At 51.6% G+C, this 16,683-nt stretch overlaps 2 protein-coding genes across 2 annotated transcripts; one reads left to right on the forward strand and one right to left on the reverse strand.

Moving 5' to 3' along the window:
- Positions 1-62: 62 nt before the first annotated feature.
- Positions 63-3,674, forward strand: DUOXA2 (dual oxidase maturation factor 2). Its single transcript, XM_005889385.3, is given in 7 exon segments — positions 63-437; positions 1,528-1,585; positions 1,868-2,002; positions 2,258-2,356; positions 2,359-2,470; positions 2,825-3,039; positions 3,449-3,674. Coding segments are annotated over 7 exon segments (960 nt in total). The 5' UTR covers positions 63-290; the 3' UTR covers positions 3,643-3,674.
- Positions 3,675-4,214: 540 nt separating this feature from the next.
- On the reverse strand, positions 4,215-15,032 carry DUOXA1 (dual oxidase maturation factor 1). Its single transcript, XM_005889386.2, has 7 exons — positions 14,816-15,032; positions 8,156-8,330; positions 7,776-7,833; positions 6,699-6,833; positions 6,238-6,451; positions 5,757-5,974; positions 4,215-5,085 (listed from the first exon to the last, which is right to left on the reverse strand). Exons 2-7 carry the CDS (start codon positions 8,300-8,302, stop codon positions 4,844-4,846), a joined length of 1,014 nt encoding a protein of 337 aa, XP_005889448.1. The 5' UTR covers positions 8,303-8,330; positions 14,816-15,032; the 3' UTR covers positions 4,215-4,843.
- Positions 15,033-16,683: the final 1,651 nt, after the last annotated feature.

Consider the following 16,683-nt stretch of genomic DNA (forward strand, 5'->3'; position numbering starts at 1 on the left):
GGCCCACGCTGCTATAAAAGGGGTTTCAGGTCCCATGCGATTTCCAAACGCAGAGCGAACCCTCAGAGCCCGCTCTCCCACTTACCTAACTCGATATAGGCCAATCCAGAGCGCCTGAGAGCAGTTAGCTGCTGGCTTCCTTAAAGGGGAGCAGAGACGTTCAGACTTGACTTGTCCATTGGGTCCAGTGCTCGCACGCAGGGGACAGAGTAAAGGGAAGTGGGACCTGGACTCGGAGGCCAGTGATTGCTCTCCCCGCTGGAACACACTCAGCTCAGCCGGGCTGCAGCATGACTCTGTGGAATGGTGTGCTGCCCTTCTACCCTCAGCCCCGGCATGCCGCCGGCCTCAGTGTCCCGCTACTCATCGTCATTCTCGTGTTCTTGGTCTTGGCCGCCAGCTTCCTGCTCATCTTACCTGGGATTCGTGGCCACTCGGTAAGGGGGTAGTAGAAGCTCTGGTCTGGGGGATGGAGGGCATCTTGGATAGCTTGTCTCTGGAGAACCAGGACAGGTAGGAGGGCAGCAGGGTCTTTCATGAAGAGTCAGGCTGAAGCACAATGAACCAGACAAACACAGGGGAGCACACCAGTAGTCTGGTCCAGTGTGCACCCCTTCCCAAAAACAGGGAGAGAGCCTCTGCAGGACATTCAGAGAGGACCCCCTAGCTGGAACATTCAGGAGGCTGCTGCAGAGAGTAGGTGTCCAGTCTGGTAATCTTGGGGTCAGTTCAAGGCTTCACCTGCTGCAGGGACCTCCTCCTCTCCCCAGGCTGCACCTCCACTCCCTTTCCACCCCCTTCCTGACCTCCGGGTGATGACCTTCTGGCTAAGAGGACAGAAAACAGCAACTCAGACTGCTGTGTTTCGCCTCTGCACTTGGTTGTCATGTGTCCCCATCCTAAAGCAATTTCTTCAAAGTTGTGGTAAACTGGGCACTTTTTCTTAGATTTCCCCCTTTCCCAGAACCTAAGTTGTGTTTTTCTCAAGGTTCCCCAGGTCTTGTGTTGGTTTTCTGGGAAACTGGCATGCCTAGTAATATCTGAGATGTAGTGTCTCACCCCCTCTACCTGGTGACCAGACCCTGAGGCCTCCCTCTCCTGAGGGAGGTGACCCCTGCCTGCCTAGCACTTCTGGACTCACTGAGCCTCACCATGGCAGTGCGCCGAGCAGGAAGCAGCACCAGGAGTAGGAACCAGATAGCCAGAGAAGAAAGGGGATGGGGGTGGTGGGAGAGCATAAGGTAGAGACAGCCCAGTGGCAGGGTGGACTGGGAAATGGGGCTAGGGAGGTAGAAACACCTGCAGCCAGAAACATTCTGCAGCCAGAATACATCAGACATGCCGATGGTTCAGAGGCACTTGCATGACTTGACTTCAGCCTTTAAAGGTCAAGAATGTAACTGGGAAAGGTGGGCAAGAGAGGGAAGTTGCAGAGGCACTAAAGGCCAGGGCAGCGTGGGGTCAAGGGAGGTCTGCGGGAATCTGGTCAGGCAGTACCCAGACCTGACCCAGTGTGTGCTCCTGCAGCGATGGTTCTGGTTGGTGAGAGTTCTTCTCAGCCTGTTCATAGGAGCAGAAATTGTGGGTGAGTGTGTCATGCAGTGGATGGGGAGAGGACCTGGGGTGAGGAAGGGGGTGACCAGAGGACGCTTGGGCAAGTGGAGAACTTCGGTTGGTTTCCCACTCCCTCTTCCCGTTCTCTTTCTAGTGCCCGGGCTTCCACCCATACCGTGTATATGGATTGGGCTCTAGACGCCCCCCACCCAACACCCGCCAACTCTGTGCACCGTTTCCCACTCACCCAATTAAACGTCCCCAATCTTGTCCCTGACCTTTCCCCGCCCCCACCGTGTGCGTCTCCCCACAGCCGCGCACTTCAGCGCAGAATGGTCAGTCGGCAGCGTTAGCACCAAAACATCCTACAAGGCCTTCAGCGTGGAACGCGTCCGAGCCCACGTCGGTCTGCATGTGGGCCTGGAGGGCGTTAATATCACACTCACAGGTGAGGGGGCTGCGGCTATGTGAGCTCCTGGGGTTGGCAGACAGACACCATGGGTCGGGGGAGGATGGCAGGAGCAGCTGGGGGACCTGTGAGGACAGATTCCACAAGTTCAAATAGCTTCTGGCCCTCACTGATTTGTGTTTTCCTCAACCGCTGCCAAACCCATTTCTCTCGGAGTCTCACTTTCCCAACTGAATCCGCTTAGTCGCCGGGTCCTAGCTGTACGCAGCCGGGTGACCTCGCCGCCATCCGCAGGGAACCCAGTGCAGCAGCTGAACGAGACCATCGACTACAATGAGCAGTTCATCTGGCGGTTTGGCCAAAACTATGCAGGGGCGTACGCGGAGGCCCTGGAGAGGGGCTGCCGTACCCGGTTCTCTATCTGGCGGAGAAGTTCACTCCGAGCAGCCCCTGTGGGGTTTACCGCCAATACCGCCTGGCGGGACACTACGCCTCGGCCACTCTATGGTGAGAAGACACTGCGTCTGTGTGTTTGTATGTGGCAGAGGTGGGGGTGGGGTGGCGTGGGGTGGGGTGGGGGCGCGTGAGCCGGGGGATGTGAGTTCCCGCTGCAGCCCGACGCGCTTGGGGTGAGAATCGCAGCCTCGGGGGCAGATAGTTACGACGTCGGTACCGATCGCCGGAATCCGAAGAGAACCAGAAACGGCTAAACGCCGGCTACTCCCCTCCGGTGTTTCCCTGCGCCTCTGCCATCCCAGCCCCGGGCTTTGATTCTGGGTTGGGATGTAGAGCCAGCGAGCCCTTGGGAAGCCGGGCGTGGTGGAGGACCAGGCTCACAGCGCCACCGCCCACTCCCCGCAGGGTGGCCTTCTGCTTCTGGCTCCTCTCCAACATGCTGCTCTCCATGCCGGTTCCGCACTACGGAGGCCTGACTCTCCTCATCACTGGCGCCTTCGCGCTCTTCTCGGTGTTCGCCTTCGCCTCTATCTCCAGCGTGCCTCTCTGCCAGCTCCGCGTCGGCTCCTCCGAGCTCACCACTCACTATGGCGCAGCCTTTTGGATCACTCTGGCCACTGGTGAGGACCAAGGGAACACGCCCCCGGTGGCTGGGAGCGGGGACGCGATTTATACCAGCGTGCGCTTTCCAGTTTGCATAGTGAGTTCACATAAATTATCTGATCTGTCCCGCTCAATAGTTCGTAGACGCGGACATTGTTACACCTATTTTGCAGATGAGGGAGGGGAACGGAGTTCGGAAGGGTTCCTTCGGTTTCTTACCCACTGAGCATAGATCCCGCGTATCATGTATCCATACTAGAGATCTTTCTGCGGGTTGTGTGTGTGTGTGTGTATGTGTCTGTGTATGTGTGTGTCTGGGGAGGAAATGCAGATACTTCTAATAGATGGAGATGGGGAGGCCGGGCTCTGAAGCCCTAACAGCCCCCTTTACCCACCCCCAACCCCGCCCCGACTGCGCTATCGCAGGCGTCCTGTGCCTCCTCCTCGGAGCCGCGGTGCTGAGTCTGCACTACGCTCGGCCCAGCGCTCTTCGCCTCTTCTTGGAAGGAAGTGTCAACGACCTCGAAAGTCCGACGAAGGGGAGCTCGCCTCTCATCCTCAGCAACCCACTGCATAAGCAGTTCAGGACCTCGGACTTAACCATCAGTACTAACCTGTGAAAGGACTCAACGTCGGACTCCTACTCTGCCTTGGTCCCCGCGCAGGCCGGGATGCGGTGCCCGCCGAGCGGAGGAGCTCCGGGAGCGCGGTGGGAGAGGCCGGTGGCCTCAGATGTGACCCCCGCTCCGGGGAAAGAGTCTCCCAGGGTGAGCTGGAAATAAATTCTTTCTCTTTTTGTTTTCTAGAAACTATCCCTCATTATCTCCCCCGGCTTTTCATGGCTTTCCTGACATACGAGACTTCCCTAGGTTGGAGGTAGTCTACTACACTCTTTCTCTGCATTGCCACTCACGCCGGGTTCTATCTGTCTGAAAAATGCAGAGTAACCCGGGAGAGGGTGCCCCCTAGTGAGTCCAGGGAAGAACCAACCAAAGCCAGCATCCTCCAGAGCTGCCCCAAGGATATGGTAGCAGTGACCAGACAGGTCTTCCCATCTCCCAACCCCTGCCACTGGCCCCCTGGGATCCCTCTCTGCTGAGTGGGCTCGGAAGAAATATTATTTTGGAGTTTATTCACTAATTTAGTTTATTCATCAAAGTAGTGGTGTCTGAGGGCCAAGCTATGTCAGCAAGGCATAAAGATGTAAACCCTGGGAATTTTTTAAGGTCCTTGGCAAATCCTACAATCTTATTTGGCAAATTTAGAACAGAGGCTCAGAGAGAATGTGGCACATTCAGTTAATATTAGATCTAAGACAAGAAGTTTGGTCTCTTCTCCCTTGCAGTACTTTCATTGTATTAATGAAATCACACCAGCTGGGGCAGTAAAAGAAGAACAAAAGGGACCCAGGAAAAAGGAAATTAAAAGACATGCAGAAGAGTGAGAGGGACCATAGGAGAATCACATTGTAACCCCGCACACACACATGTCATTATGTGGGTGAAGCTGGGTCTCAGTAAATGCCACCTTGAGGCAAAGCACCAGGGGAGAGCAGGGTTGCTGGGCACAAACAGGTAATCTCTGCTTGGTCTGGTTTATGGGCAGCCTCGATGTCTGCCTTAGAGCTTTTTGTTTTGTTCCACTTTTAACACCAATAGATAGAGCCTCTTTCCCTATTCCACTTTCAGATTGGGGCTGGGAACTGATACAACCCAGCCTGTTGGCAGTTCTGGTGGTTTTGGGGGAGGGGGTTCCAGAAAAGTCTGGAGCCACATTGGAAGTCCAGGTGCCACCAGGGAAAGGAACACAGGGCACAGTCGGTTACAGGGCACAGTCAGGCTCCTCGCAGGGGGCCTCGGAGGAAGCCTCTGACAGAGGGATGTCCTGGGGCTCGGGACTCTCAGTGATGGATCGGTAGTGAGGGCTCAGGAGTCCCCCTTCCTCGGGATTCAACTCCAGCACAGGGTCCTCCCCCACACTCTGGCTGAAGAAAGCCTTCAGCCTGTGGGGCTGCATCCTGTGAGCCACCACCATGGCCAGACCCAGCAGCACACACAGCAGTCCTGGTGATGGAGCAACAAGTATCCCACCTCAGTGATAGGAACACCTCCCAAGGACATATTTTCCTAAGAGCATTAGGCCCCTCCTGAGGGAGGCCTGGTGTCCCTGCTTCAGGACAACTTGTGCTCCAAGAGATGATCGGTATCAGGTCATATGTCTGTTATGGGTCTGTTGTCCTGAGTTTTTGGACTCTAAACCCAGTGTTCCTTCAGTTACATCCCAGGGTAGAGAGAGAGAACTCTGAAAATCAAGAAGCACGGGGAGGAGGGCAGGACACACCGGAGGAGACATAGGAAATGGCTTAAGGGGGCAGACACAGTGGCACAGGAGAAAAGAAGAAAACTGCAGGGCAATTTAAGACTCTGTGAGGCAAGGACAGAGAAGTGTTCCAGGAATGGGGGACATAGGGGAAAGTGTTTTGGGGAAGAGGGAGGGGTCATGAGGTCAGAAGATTTTGGGAAGAGCTGGGTGAAGAGAGAGTTAGGGAAAAAGGGATATGACAAAGACAGATACATACAAATACAAGGAAGGGAAGCCTGGGGATAAGGAATCTAAGAGGGAGGGAGCTCTAAAGAGGGGAAAGGCATCCTTGGTCCCCAGAGGCAGACCTTTAACCCCATGGGCCTTCTGGGCCCTGGCCCTGAGCCCCCCACTGCCTGTCCCAGGGCCTCACCTGTGGTCAACGTGATCCAGTAGGCAGGCCCACGGTGAGTATGCAGTGTGGCGGCACCCAGGCGCAAGGGACAGGGCGGGGTTAGGGATGTGGCCGTGGAGAAGAAGAGCAGTCCCAACAGCTGGAAGAGACCTGTGGCCAGCAGCATGTGGCCACCGTAGACCAGCACAGGCATGGACAGCATCACGTTGGCCAGCAGCCAGCAGAGGAATGCCACCCTGGAGAGCCAGGACCTGGTGAAGGCTGGTACCTCTGCCTCATTTGGGGCAAACTTCTAGCTGGAGGGGCTGAGGTGGAGGCTCGGGGACCCAAGGACACCCCAAAGAGGTGAGGTGGGGATTCCTGCCTGTGGGCTTCCCAACCAAGTACTGTGATCACCGGCACCAGACTGTCTCACTAGGGATCTCCACATGAGTATAGGAGAGATGGGTGGAAGCCCCATTCCTGAGTCTAGGCCAGCAGGGCCTATGGCCACGCTCACCACAGCATAGCCGAGGTGTAGTGTCCCGCTAGGCGGTACTGGCCATGCAGGCCACAGGGGCTGTGTGGGGTGAACTTCTCGGCCAGGTAGAGCACGGGGTCTGGCAGCCCCTTCTCCAGTGCGTTGGCATACTCCTCAGCGTAGTTCTCCCCCAGGCGCCAGGTGAACTCCTCGTTGTAATCAATGGTCTCATTCAGCTGCTGCACTGGGGTCCCTGCGGAAGAGGGCAGCTGTGCTCAGCAGGGACCCAAGGGCCACAGTGGAGATGTACCTGGGCAGTGGCCTATCACACTGGATGGGGCCAGGCTCTGGTCTCCAGTGAGAGAAGGCTGTTTCCAAGGCCTGAGAATTTCCCTTCCTACCACCCGGCATCCTATTGCTCTTTAGACCACTCTGAGCATAGCTCCCAAAGACACAGAGCCGCGCCTTGCCCTCCCTCACAGGTAAGAGCCCTCCCTCACCTGTGAGCGTGATGTTGACGCCTCCCAGCCCAATCTGCAGCCCAACGTTGGCACTGATCCACTGGGAACTGAAGGCCTTGTAGGACGTGTTGGTGCTCACCTGGCCCACAGACCACTCAGAACTGAAATTCACGGCTGGGTTGGGGAGTTGGATACACAAGAACTCAGGGAGGCCTGGGCATTGCTGGGTTAGAGCCAGGGAGAAAGCACCAAGGGGACCGACCATGTCTGTTTCGCTCATAATTGTGTATCCATTAACCAGCCTAAGGCCTGGGTCATAGTAATTTTGCCAGCGACATGTATGAGATGAATAAATGGGGGTGGGGTGGGATTTCTCCGGTGGTACAGTGGTAAAGAAGCTACCTGCCAATGCAGAAGATACAAATTCAATCCCTGGTCCAGGAAGATCCCACGTGCCTCAGAGCAACTAAGCCCATGCGCCACAACTATTGAGCCTATGCTACAGAGCCTGTGCTCCGCAACGACAGGCCGCGGCAATAAGAAGCCCATGCACTGCAACTAGAGAGTAGCCCCTGCTCGCCGCAGCTAAAGATAAAGTCTGTGCAGCATTGAAGACCCAGCACAACCCAAAATAAAATTTTTAAAAAATGAATAAATGGGTCAGAATCCAATATCTCCCTCCCCTGGTCATACTCCTCTTCCCCCTCCCCTCTCTTCCCCCATTTAGGGAGCGCTACTCAAGCAGCTGGGGGAGGAAACACTAACATAATAAACGGTTTGGGGCAAACACAGGGAGCTTCAACACAGAGACTTTCTATGTTTCCTATTGCCTAATCCCCAAAGCGAAGCCCTCCACCATTCTTTCCCTCCAGCCTCCAGAGAACCTCTCCCCACAGGCATTCATTTGACCTCCTTTCCACTGAATAAAAATGTTCAGAATGGTGGAGGCTTACACCTCTCAGGGAAAGGGTAGATATGAGGGAATAAGTCCAGGGTGAGGGAGATGTGGGAAGGGAGGTCTAGAAGTCCACCCTGAAGCAAAGGCTGCTGTGGGGACACCCCGATGGGAGAGACAGGATGGAGGAGCTGCCCAAGGCAGCTGCCCTTCACACTCACCGAGGATCACAGCTCCAATGAATAAGCTGGTCACTACCCGCAGCATCCAGAACAGCCTCTGTGTCACAGGGCGGGAGTGATAGCTCACGATGCCTCACCCTCCTTCCAAATCCACCCCTTCTCTTTCCAGACTTGGGGAGGGTGCTTGCTCTAAAGCTGAGGTCACTCAGTCAACTGAGATCAAAGTGCCTGGCCCAGAACAGATACTCAGTAATTATCTGTCAGGGAGTGGGGAGCTCTCTGCTGGGAGGGTGGCTGATGTTTTCTCAGGACTAGACTCTCTCTCCTGAATCTGATTGTAACCAGAGAGTCTGGACCCCTCCTCCCAAGGTCAAGGTCTCTCTGGGGCTGGGGTCTGCAGGGTTTGTTTTGTTTCTCACCATCTTGCCCCGAATGCCTGGCAGAATGATGATGAAGGTGACCAGTGAAGTCAGAAAGATGGCAACGATGACGGCCAGTGTGGTGTCCGTTGGGAAGGTCGGCTTGGGCCCAGCGTAGAAGGGGAATGTGTGTCCAAAAGCAGCCATTTTGGGTTGTTCGGGGGAGGCAGAGGCTCTACAACAACAATAGGTGTTCACTGAGTGCCCTCTCTGTGCCAGGCACTGTTCCTGGTGCTGGAGATGCAGCAGAGAGTACACTAGACCCCTTTTCTCTGGAGCTCACCAGACGCCACTGTTACCACCATTCCACTATCCCTCAGCCATCCTTAGCTGTGAGAGAATAAAGGTCTTGGCAATCATTCTCTGTCACCCCATGCTCCCTTCATAATCCCCAGATCCCCTAAATCAGTGCCACCACTACCCTCAAGGCTTCTCCGCTTCCTCTGGGACTGTCTTAGGAAATATAATTCTCTTTTATCCCCCTCAGGCTTCCAGCACAAGCAGACAGATCACAGAGCATAAAAAGAGCTGTATTTACTGTCAAGGTAAGGCATAAGGCTGGAGGATGGTACAGATTACAAAAAGGTTGGCTTTCCTTCTCAGTCCCCAAAGGAACAAAGGCCAGAGAGCTCTGCCAAGTGTATGTAATCCAGCTACATCACCAGAGGGCTGATTCCCAGACCTGGACTGGCCCTCTGGTCTGACCAGCTCTCTGGAGCACCCTGGCTCCTGCACTGGTAACTGGAGAACAACTGAGCTGAACTAGCACACCTCAGTGAGCACTGAAGGAGCCCGCCCTCCACTAGGAACAGTGCCGGGACCAGACGTCCTTCTACCCACACATCATCAACAGCCGCTCTTCTCCTTGATTTAAATTCCCAGGCTTCCTTTCAGCTCAAACCCTGGCTCAGCTCTGTTCTGTCTGTTCCCTGATCTCAAAGCTATTTGGCTCTAGTTTGTCCATTTGCAGACGAAATACTGGGAAAATGATACCTGAATCAACTGTGTCTTGTGAAATCCAGATGGAATGGATGCTGTTATTGTATGTATCACAAAGAAAGAAAGAGAAAAAAATCACTGCAAATTAAGTCATGACAGCCAGGACATCCCTGGCGATCCAGTGGTTAAGACTCTGTGCTTGCATTGCAGGGGGCACAGGTTCAGTCCCTGGTTGGGGAACTAAGATTCTATATGCTGTGCAGTGCAGCAAAACAAACAAACTATAACAGCCATTGTTGGTAAGACACATCTCAATTTCAGACATGTCAAAATGTGAAAAAAAAAAAAAAAAAATTCCTCTTACGATCAAGGAACCCTGCTCTGCTCATTTTCCTGTCTATGATTTGTACTGGGGCCTTGGTACCCAGGAAGCTTCATAATTTATAGTTTGACCAGGCAATGTCTTGTTAAGTGATACAATGGAAGGATAAGTTTAGGAGTTTAGAAGCTCTGCATTTTAATTCCGCCTTTGCCTCTTGCAAGTTACTTGACCTCAAAAGAGACTTGATGTTATTTTAAAAATTGGGATGATGATAATGTTAACTTCATAGGGTCATTGTGAATATGAAACTAGATTGTGTCTATAAAGTGTTAAGAATAGTACCTGGAACAGAATAATACTAATAAATAGAAGCTAGTAGACTGGGAAGGAGGGGGGGGCATTTCATTACTCCCCGTTTATCTCTTTCAACAATCCTTACAGTGAACCCTGGGCTGGAATCAGTTCTGGGTCTAGTTCCAGTTCTTTACTGACTGATTTTATAACTAGACAGACAAATGAAAACCTCCTCTGTTTCTTAGCTTCTTCATCTGCAATTGGACATGGTGATATCTCCATGACCCATTCTAGTTCTAAATTTTGTGGCTCCCAGACTCTCCCTCTTCTTCTAGGCTGGCCACCTCCTGGTGCTATCTATGGGAGGAAGCATGGTATCAGGCAAAGAGACAATTTAAAGATTCAGACCTCTCTTTGGGGCAAGTCGAATAACCTCTGCCTCAGTTTGAACATGAAGTTTTGCTTTTTCTCTTAACTCTTCAACTCTCCCATCCCAGAGGAATGAAATCTTTTCTTCTTAGGCTCTGACCCCAATCCTGCCCACCTTCACCACCACCTATCTCATCAGTTATCCCCCTTTCTCTTGGTGATTTTGCAGCTCCTCTTTCTCTGCCAGCTCTTTCTCTCAAGGACATGCTTTAATTTCTCCCATTTTAAGAACACAAAGAGAAGGAGCTCTTTCCGTTGAACTTTTGGGTCCCTTCCAGCTGCTACCTTGTCCCATGTTCTCCCTTTCACAGCCAGGCTTTTGGGAAGAACAGCCTCTGTGTGTGTCCACTGCCTTATCTCCTCAGTCCAGTGAATCTCGCTTCTCTCTAACCCCAGCTTCTCCATTAGGTTGTGTGCATGTGTGCTCAGAGCCCAGAGACTCAGTCATGTCTGACTCTTTGTGACCCCATGGACTGTAGCCCACTAGGCTCCTCTGCCTATGGAATTTCCCAGGCAAGAATACTGAAGCAGGTTGTCATCCCCTTCTCCAGGGGGTCTTCCTTACCCAAGGATTGAACCTGAGTCTTCTGTGTCTCCTGCACTGGCAGGTGTATTCTTTACCACTGAGCCACTTGGGAATCCTTCCCCATTAGGTCACCAAGTGCTAAATTTCAAGGGAAACTTTCACTTTTCATCCTTCTTGCCCTCCCCGTGGTAATTTCTCTTTCTTCTAACTTCCTCCCTGGGCCTCCATGACACCACATTCTCCTAGGTCTCCTGCCTATAGCCATCCCTTTCATGGCCCCTTTGCCAGTTCTTTCTCCCCTCTTAAACAGTCATGCTCCCCAGGATTCTGCCTTGGCTTTCTTCTTCTAGTAACTCTTCATGATTTTCTAGGCAAGTTCATCCCTTCATGGATGATGCTTCTCAGATCTGTCTCCACACAGACTTCCTACTTGGGCTCGAAACACAAAAGGGCCAGCTATCCTGTGGACATTTTCACTTGGCTGTTCCATGAACGCCTCAGATTTAACAGGTCCCAAACTGAATTCAGTGTCTCCACTCTGCTTTTTATTCTGTTCTCTTTGTTTCTTCAGTGGCATCACCATCTCATCAATCAAATAAGCCAGAGACCTGGACCATTTTACCTCTTAACTATTTCTTGAAACCATCCATGTATTTCCTTCCCTACTACTGCCTCTGCCCTAATTCTGTCTCATTCTATCTGGCCTGGTGCCAGGACAATTTTTCTAACAAGCAAGTATAATCATTTTATTTCTTTGCTCCGTGTTAAATCTAATCTTTTCATCATCAGATGCAAAGTCCTTTGTGATCCAATCCCACCTATACTTCCATCTCCATCTTTTATGCAGCCTAATCTCTAGCCATTGTAAACTACTGGCATCTCCCTGAATCTGACATGCACTTTCAAGCCTTCATGCCTTTGTATATACTATTTCCTATGTCTGGAATGCTCTTGCTCTCTTGGAAAACTCTTCTTCACTTTTCAAGTCTCGGCTCGTGTTACCTCCTCTGTGAAGTTTCCTGACGTCATCAGGCCAGTGTAGATGTTCCCACCCCTAATGTTCTGATGGCATTTTGAACATACCTCCAGAATCACAGTAATTACACTGCATTCTGTTTGAACGTCTAGAACCCATTAGCTTCTAATCTCCTAAAGGGCAAGGGCTTTGTCTTTCCATCTTTGCATCAGGGGATAAACTTACTAATGCAGCATGTACTTGCTAATCAGTCTGTGGATGGAATGAATGAATGTATGAATGTATCCCTCTCCCTGCAGGTGGCATCTTCTGTTTCACACACAAGAGGGAGCTATGCTTCCTCACTGTCCTCTACTGTACTCAGTCAACAGTATCACCTACATTGAGGCTAAAGATTGGACAGGAATGGATTTGACCCATGCTGTCAATTTTTAGTGCTTCACAAAATTTTCAGAAAGCCTCTTCCAATAGTTGGAGTCTCCAGAGCATGAATGTTCATGTTAGTTGAATCTGAAACATACATTTCAACTCCAGCTAAAGATAAGTAAGAGTTTGAGGATTAAATTATTTTGTAAAATATATGTTGGTAATACTTTATTAATATTTTATAACAGATATTTTTTGGTCTAAGACTTTTATAACTTACGACACATAGACTGAAGCCGTTACATTTTGATGGAAGACTATACTTTTAAGGAAATGCTATAAAATGTAGACTATCTTGGTTAATAAGATAGGAAGATAAAGCAAGTTTGAATACATAGTAGTCAAATAAGAGTACATGTTATATGTTGGAATTTCAAAGCCAAACATTTGCAATATAAAGAAATAATGATGATGCAATGTATTTTGATTAGGGTCATGTATTAGCATTATTCCTGCATTTATTTCAAAGTGAAGTGAAAGTGAAGTCGCTCAGTCGTGTCCGACTCTTTGCAACCCCATGGATTGTAGCCAGACAGGCTCCTCTATCCATGGGATTTTCCAGGCAAGAGTCCTGGAGTGGGTTGCCACTTCCTTCTCCAATTTATTTCAAAGGGAGGTTATAAAATATTTTATAAGAATGGCTCATCCCTATTAACATTGTGCTTCAAAGAAACACTAACAAAAGGGTTTCTGGATCAAGTATAGAAGAACAACACTAATTTATTTCCAATTCTCCAAAATATTTATTAAAGATGACTAAAACAAAAAGACAGTTGGTGAATAAAACTTGCCTTGTTTAGTTCCTTCTAGTTCAGTTTAGTGAATTAGGTCTTCTTTAATCTACATAACCCAATTTAAAGTTAATTTTTGATAACCCTGATCCTAATTTGGCTTTAATCATTAACTTAATAGGCCTCCTGCATGAAAAGGTGGGACTGAAATGAAAAGTCCTCACACCCAACAATCCTGCTTTTTCCACAGAGTTTGTGGTTTCCCTTGGGGACATCTTCCTTCCTGGCTTGCCAAGGAGGATCTGACAGTAGAATTTTTTTCTAGAAAAATCTCATGTCAATCTTTAATCTGCCACTTCTCCCTTAGCCGACTACCAGATTGTTATACTGATATAAATATATATTAATATAAATAAGCACAAGAAAGACACAGTCAGATATAGGCTTTCCAGGTGGCTCAGTGGTAAAGAATCTGCCTGCCAATTCAAGTCTGAGTTGGCTGAGTTGGCAACTGGACAGAGAAGGCAATGGCAACCCACTCCAGTACTCTTGCCGGGAAGGTCCCATGGATGGAGGAGCCTGGTAGGCTGCAGTCCATGGGATCGCTAGGAGTCAGACACGACTGAGAGACTTCACTTTGACTTTTCACTTTCACGCATTGGAGAAGGAAATGGCAACCCACTCCAGTGTTCTTGCCTGGAGAATCCCAGGGACGGGAGAGCCTGGTGGGCTGCTGTCTATGGGGTCGCACAGAGGAGACTCAGTTTCCATCTATGGGATCCCCTGGAGGAGAAAACGACAACCCACTCCAGTATTCTTGCCTGAAAAATTTCATGGACGGAGGAGCCTGGCAGGCTACAGTCCATTGGGTCACAAAGAGTCAGACACGACTGAGCAACTGAGCATGCATGCATGCATGGTCAGATATACACACATACAGGTTCATATAAATAGAAATATAGGCAAAACAAGGAAGGAGTTCTCAGTACCATAAACATCTAGACACAAAAATCCTGCATCAGAGGCCCCTGTGACAAAGTTGAGGTGTTTTCTCACTGGGTGGGCCAATTTCCACATTCTGGGGTCGTCCTTTTCTCCTTTGCCACCTGGCCTGAGAGGTAAGGGACACCTTTCCTCTTAAAATACTAAAGTATTTCTCATGCTCAGTTGCAATTCAGATAAAGATTACCCATTCCTACCTACCACAGGATAGAGTGGGGTTCCTTTTTGTGTGTATTAGGGGTGGCCAAGAAATAAAGCTACAGTCTTCAAGGAAATACAGCCTAGTGCAAGTCTGGAGCTTCAACGTTCTTCTGTACATTCTTAATGTTCTGTGGCCTCTCAGGGATTTCTTCCTGAAGTCTTTCTCTGATTGCCTCCTGCTTCTTCTGGAACCGGTAAAGATGACCAATTCTCTACAAAGGGAGTGTGGGTGACTTGCCTGGAGTTGTCAAGAACTCTGACTAGTGATACTAGTTGCTAGAATGTGATGGTTTATTTCTCTGTTTGGGGTGGACCCCACTCAAAGTTCACAGCTCTGGATGGCTAAAAGGACCCTGTCCAGAATTCCTGTCCCAGTCTCTTTTCTTCAGGAAGGTGTGTGGGCACGTGTACGTGTGCTTTTGCACCAAAGAAGGCCGTTAAGTGGAGAAATAGAACAAGATCTGAAAAGTGGTTTGGGGCAGGAATCCTTAACAAGGGCTGAGGTGATTAAGGAGCCTAGGGGTGCTGAATCTTGCCAGCCGAATTACCTAGACCCCAGTTAAGCCGAGGTAAGGATTCTACATCTGTAAACCTCGTGGCCTTAGTAAGTTTCTTGTTGTTTTGTTTGTTCTTTGCCTCTTAGTTTCTCACAATACTTCGAATTCCCACTTGATCTGAACCTGGGCGGATGTGGGAAGTGCGCCTCTAGGGGCCGGGGCGGGGACAGCACTTCAAGGCCCTCTTCGACACCCACCCGGGCCGCACAGACCGCAGCAGTATACCCGCCACTTAAACCCGGACTGCTGTTTCCTACCTTTGCCTCTTCGAAACAGTGCGTGCCTGGCAGCCGGCGCCGCTCGCCTCTTCGTAGTGGAACCTCACACGAAGCGCTCCCAGGTATGGGATAAAGAAGAAACCAGGTCCGGACGCCCTGGCACCAAAAGCGCACGCCCTTTCTCTTGGCGGGGCTTTCTTGCAACCCCTACTCTTCTCCTACTGCACTTAAATAGACTATGACCGGACAAACCAGGTCCGGGATGCTTTCCCGCCCTCCCCGGCCCTCGCCCCCGCCCCGCCCCTCCAGCTCCAAGTACTTCTCAACCTTCTCAGACCGCACCCCAGTCTCTGCGGCGCTGCGCCCGCCCCCACCCAGCCTGGGACGGAAAAGGGACTGGCGCGCGAGAACGGTCCACTCCGCAGCCAGTCCTCCGACTCCTCCTTCCCCTCGCCCCTGGCGCACAACCCTGGGCAGTTCTAGCACAAACCTAGCGATGCAATCCGGGGTCCAGAGGGGCGCGGACGGGGCTCGAGGGCGGTGAGACCCCCGAGATCTCACGACGAACTCCGGGTGGTGGATGTTACCACGGACTCTTAAAAGGTCTTAGGACGGATGCCTTGCTCGAACGCCTAGCCTGGTTCTGCGGGCGTTGACCGGTGCTCTTGGTCTTACCCGCCCGCGTGGAGAGGATTGGGCAGCGTCTCCCCTGTCCCTTCGCACCCTGTCCCCTCTTCGGCCCTCTCCCATCCCCAGCAGACCTTTTAGAAGCCGACTCGCTCTTTTCTCCGTTCACGTGGCTTCGCCACTGACCGGACGTCTACCCTATCTGAGCTGGGCGAGCCCGTGCAGTCTCACCTTGCGCGCCCGGGTCTCCTCGGAGCACCTCGGCGGGTCCTGGCACTCCACCCCGCCCCGCCCCGCCTTAGAACTGGGACGCGCAGTCCCCTCTTCACCCCCCAGCCCTGCCCGTCCCCGAGCAGAGAGGGAGAAGGCGCCGGACTCAGCGCGCGTCGCCGGCCCAGCAGCGAGCCCGGCGGGAGCCAAGCAGCAGTCAGCGCTCGAGAGACGCCGCGGCCGCAGGTCAGACCCAGGAGGGCTCGCGCGTGCACGGGAGCTCAGGGGAAGGTGACTGCGGTGACACCGCCACACTTTTCTGAGGGAAGGGGAATTTCAGCTTTGGCGCCGCTGCGCCTCCATTCTTAACCCGAAGCTAAAATGAGCCTGTGAAGACCTGTCCTCCACGGCTTGCAGAGACTGGGTTTTTCGGGAAATGGGAATGTTGGGTGGCCTAGTTCGCTTGGACGGAGGGGCTGTCTTTGGAGCGCCTCTTGGTGCCACTGCATCATGTCAGGGAGGGAACTTTGGGCTTTTTGAGTCCAGGCTTTCCCCTTTCGCCCACCCTTGGGACCAAGATGGAGTACCTATGGCCTTGACTCATCTTTCCCCTACCCCAGGGAACTCACCACTCTGGTACTTTGGGTCTGAAAAGCAGCCATGTGGGGAAAGAACTAGGCACCTGTGTTCTTCCCAGGTTCTACCACTGCCTGGGGCTTCACTGCCCTGTCATAAGGCTCTGCTTTCCTTTCAAGATTGTTGGGAAGTAAGTGGTTGTGGCTACCCACCCAGAAGGAGTGGTAATGAAGCATGTCCACTTTGCCCTTCAGGTGTTTCCCTAGCTTGGCCTGAAAGCTCACTGCATGCTTTTGGTACACTGGTGACTGAGGGAAAGGGACAAGACATCCTAGATCAGGGAAGGGGCACTGTGGCCACTTCAGCGGGTCCAGCCTTTTGGCTTTAACTATGCAAAGCCCTTCACTGGGGGGTGGAGAGAGTGGCATGCTGAGCTTTTGAATTATGACTGGGCCTAGGTTGTTTTTGTTTGTTTGTTTAATCTCCAGATTGCC

This window comes from Bos mutus, chromosome 10 (genome assembly GCF_027580195.1).
Source record: "Bos mutus isolate GX-2022 chromosome 10, NWIPB_WYAK_1.1, whole genome shotgun sequence".
Lineage (NCBI taxonomy): Eukaryota > Metazoa > Chordata > Mammalia > Artiodactyla > Bovidae > Bos > Bos mutus.

Bases quoted from the DNA above. Each gene is read 5' to 3' on its own strand.
- DUOXA1 (XM_005889386.2), bottom strand. From the start codon at position 8,302: ATGGCTGCTTTTGGACACACATTCCCCTTCTACGCTGGGCCCAAGCCG. The intron at 7,834-8,155 runs GTGAGAAACAAA...CCTGTGACACAG, and splicing joins CAGGCATTCGGGGCAAGATG to AGGCTGTTCTGGATGCTGCG. The intron at 5,975-6,237 runs GTGAGCGTGGCC...CTGGCTCTCCAG, and splicing joins TACACCTCGGCTATGCTGTG to GGTGGCATTCCTCTGCTGGC.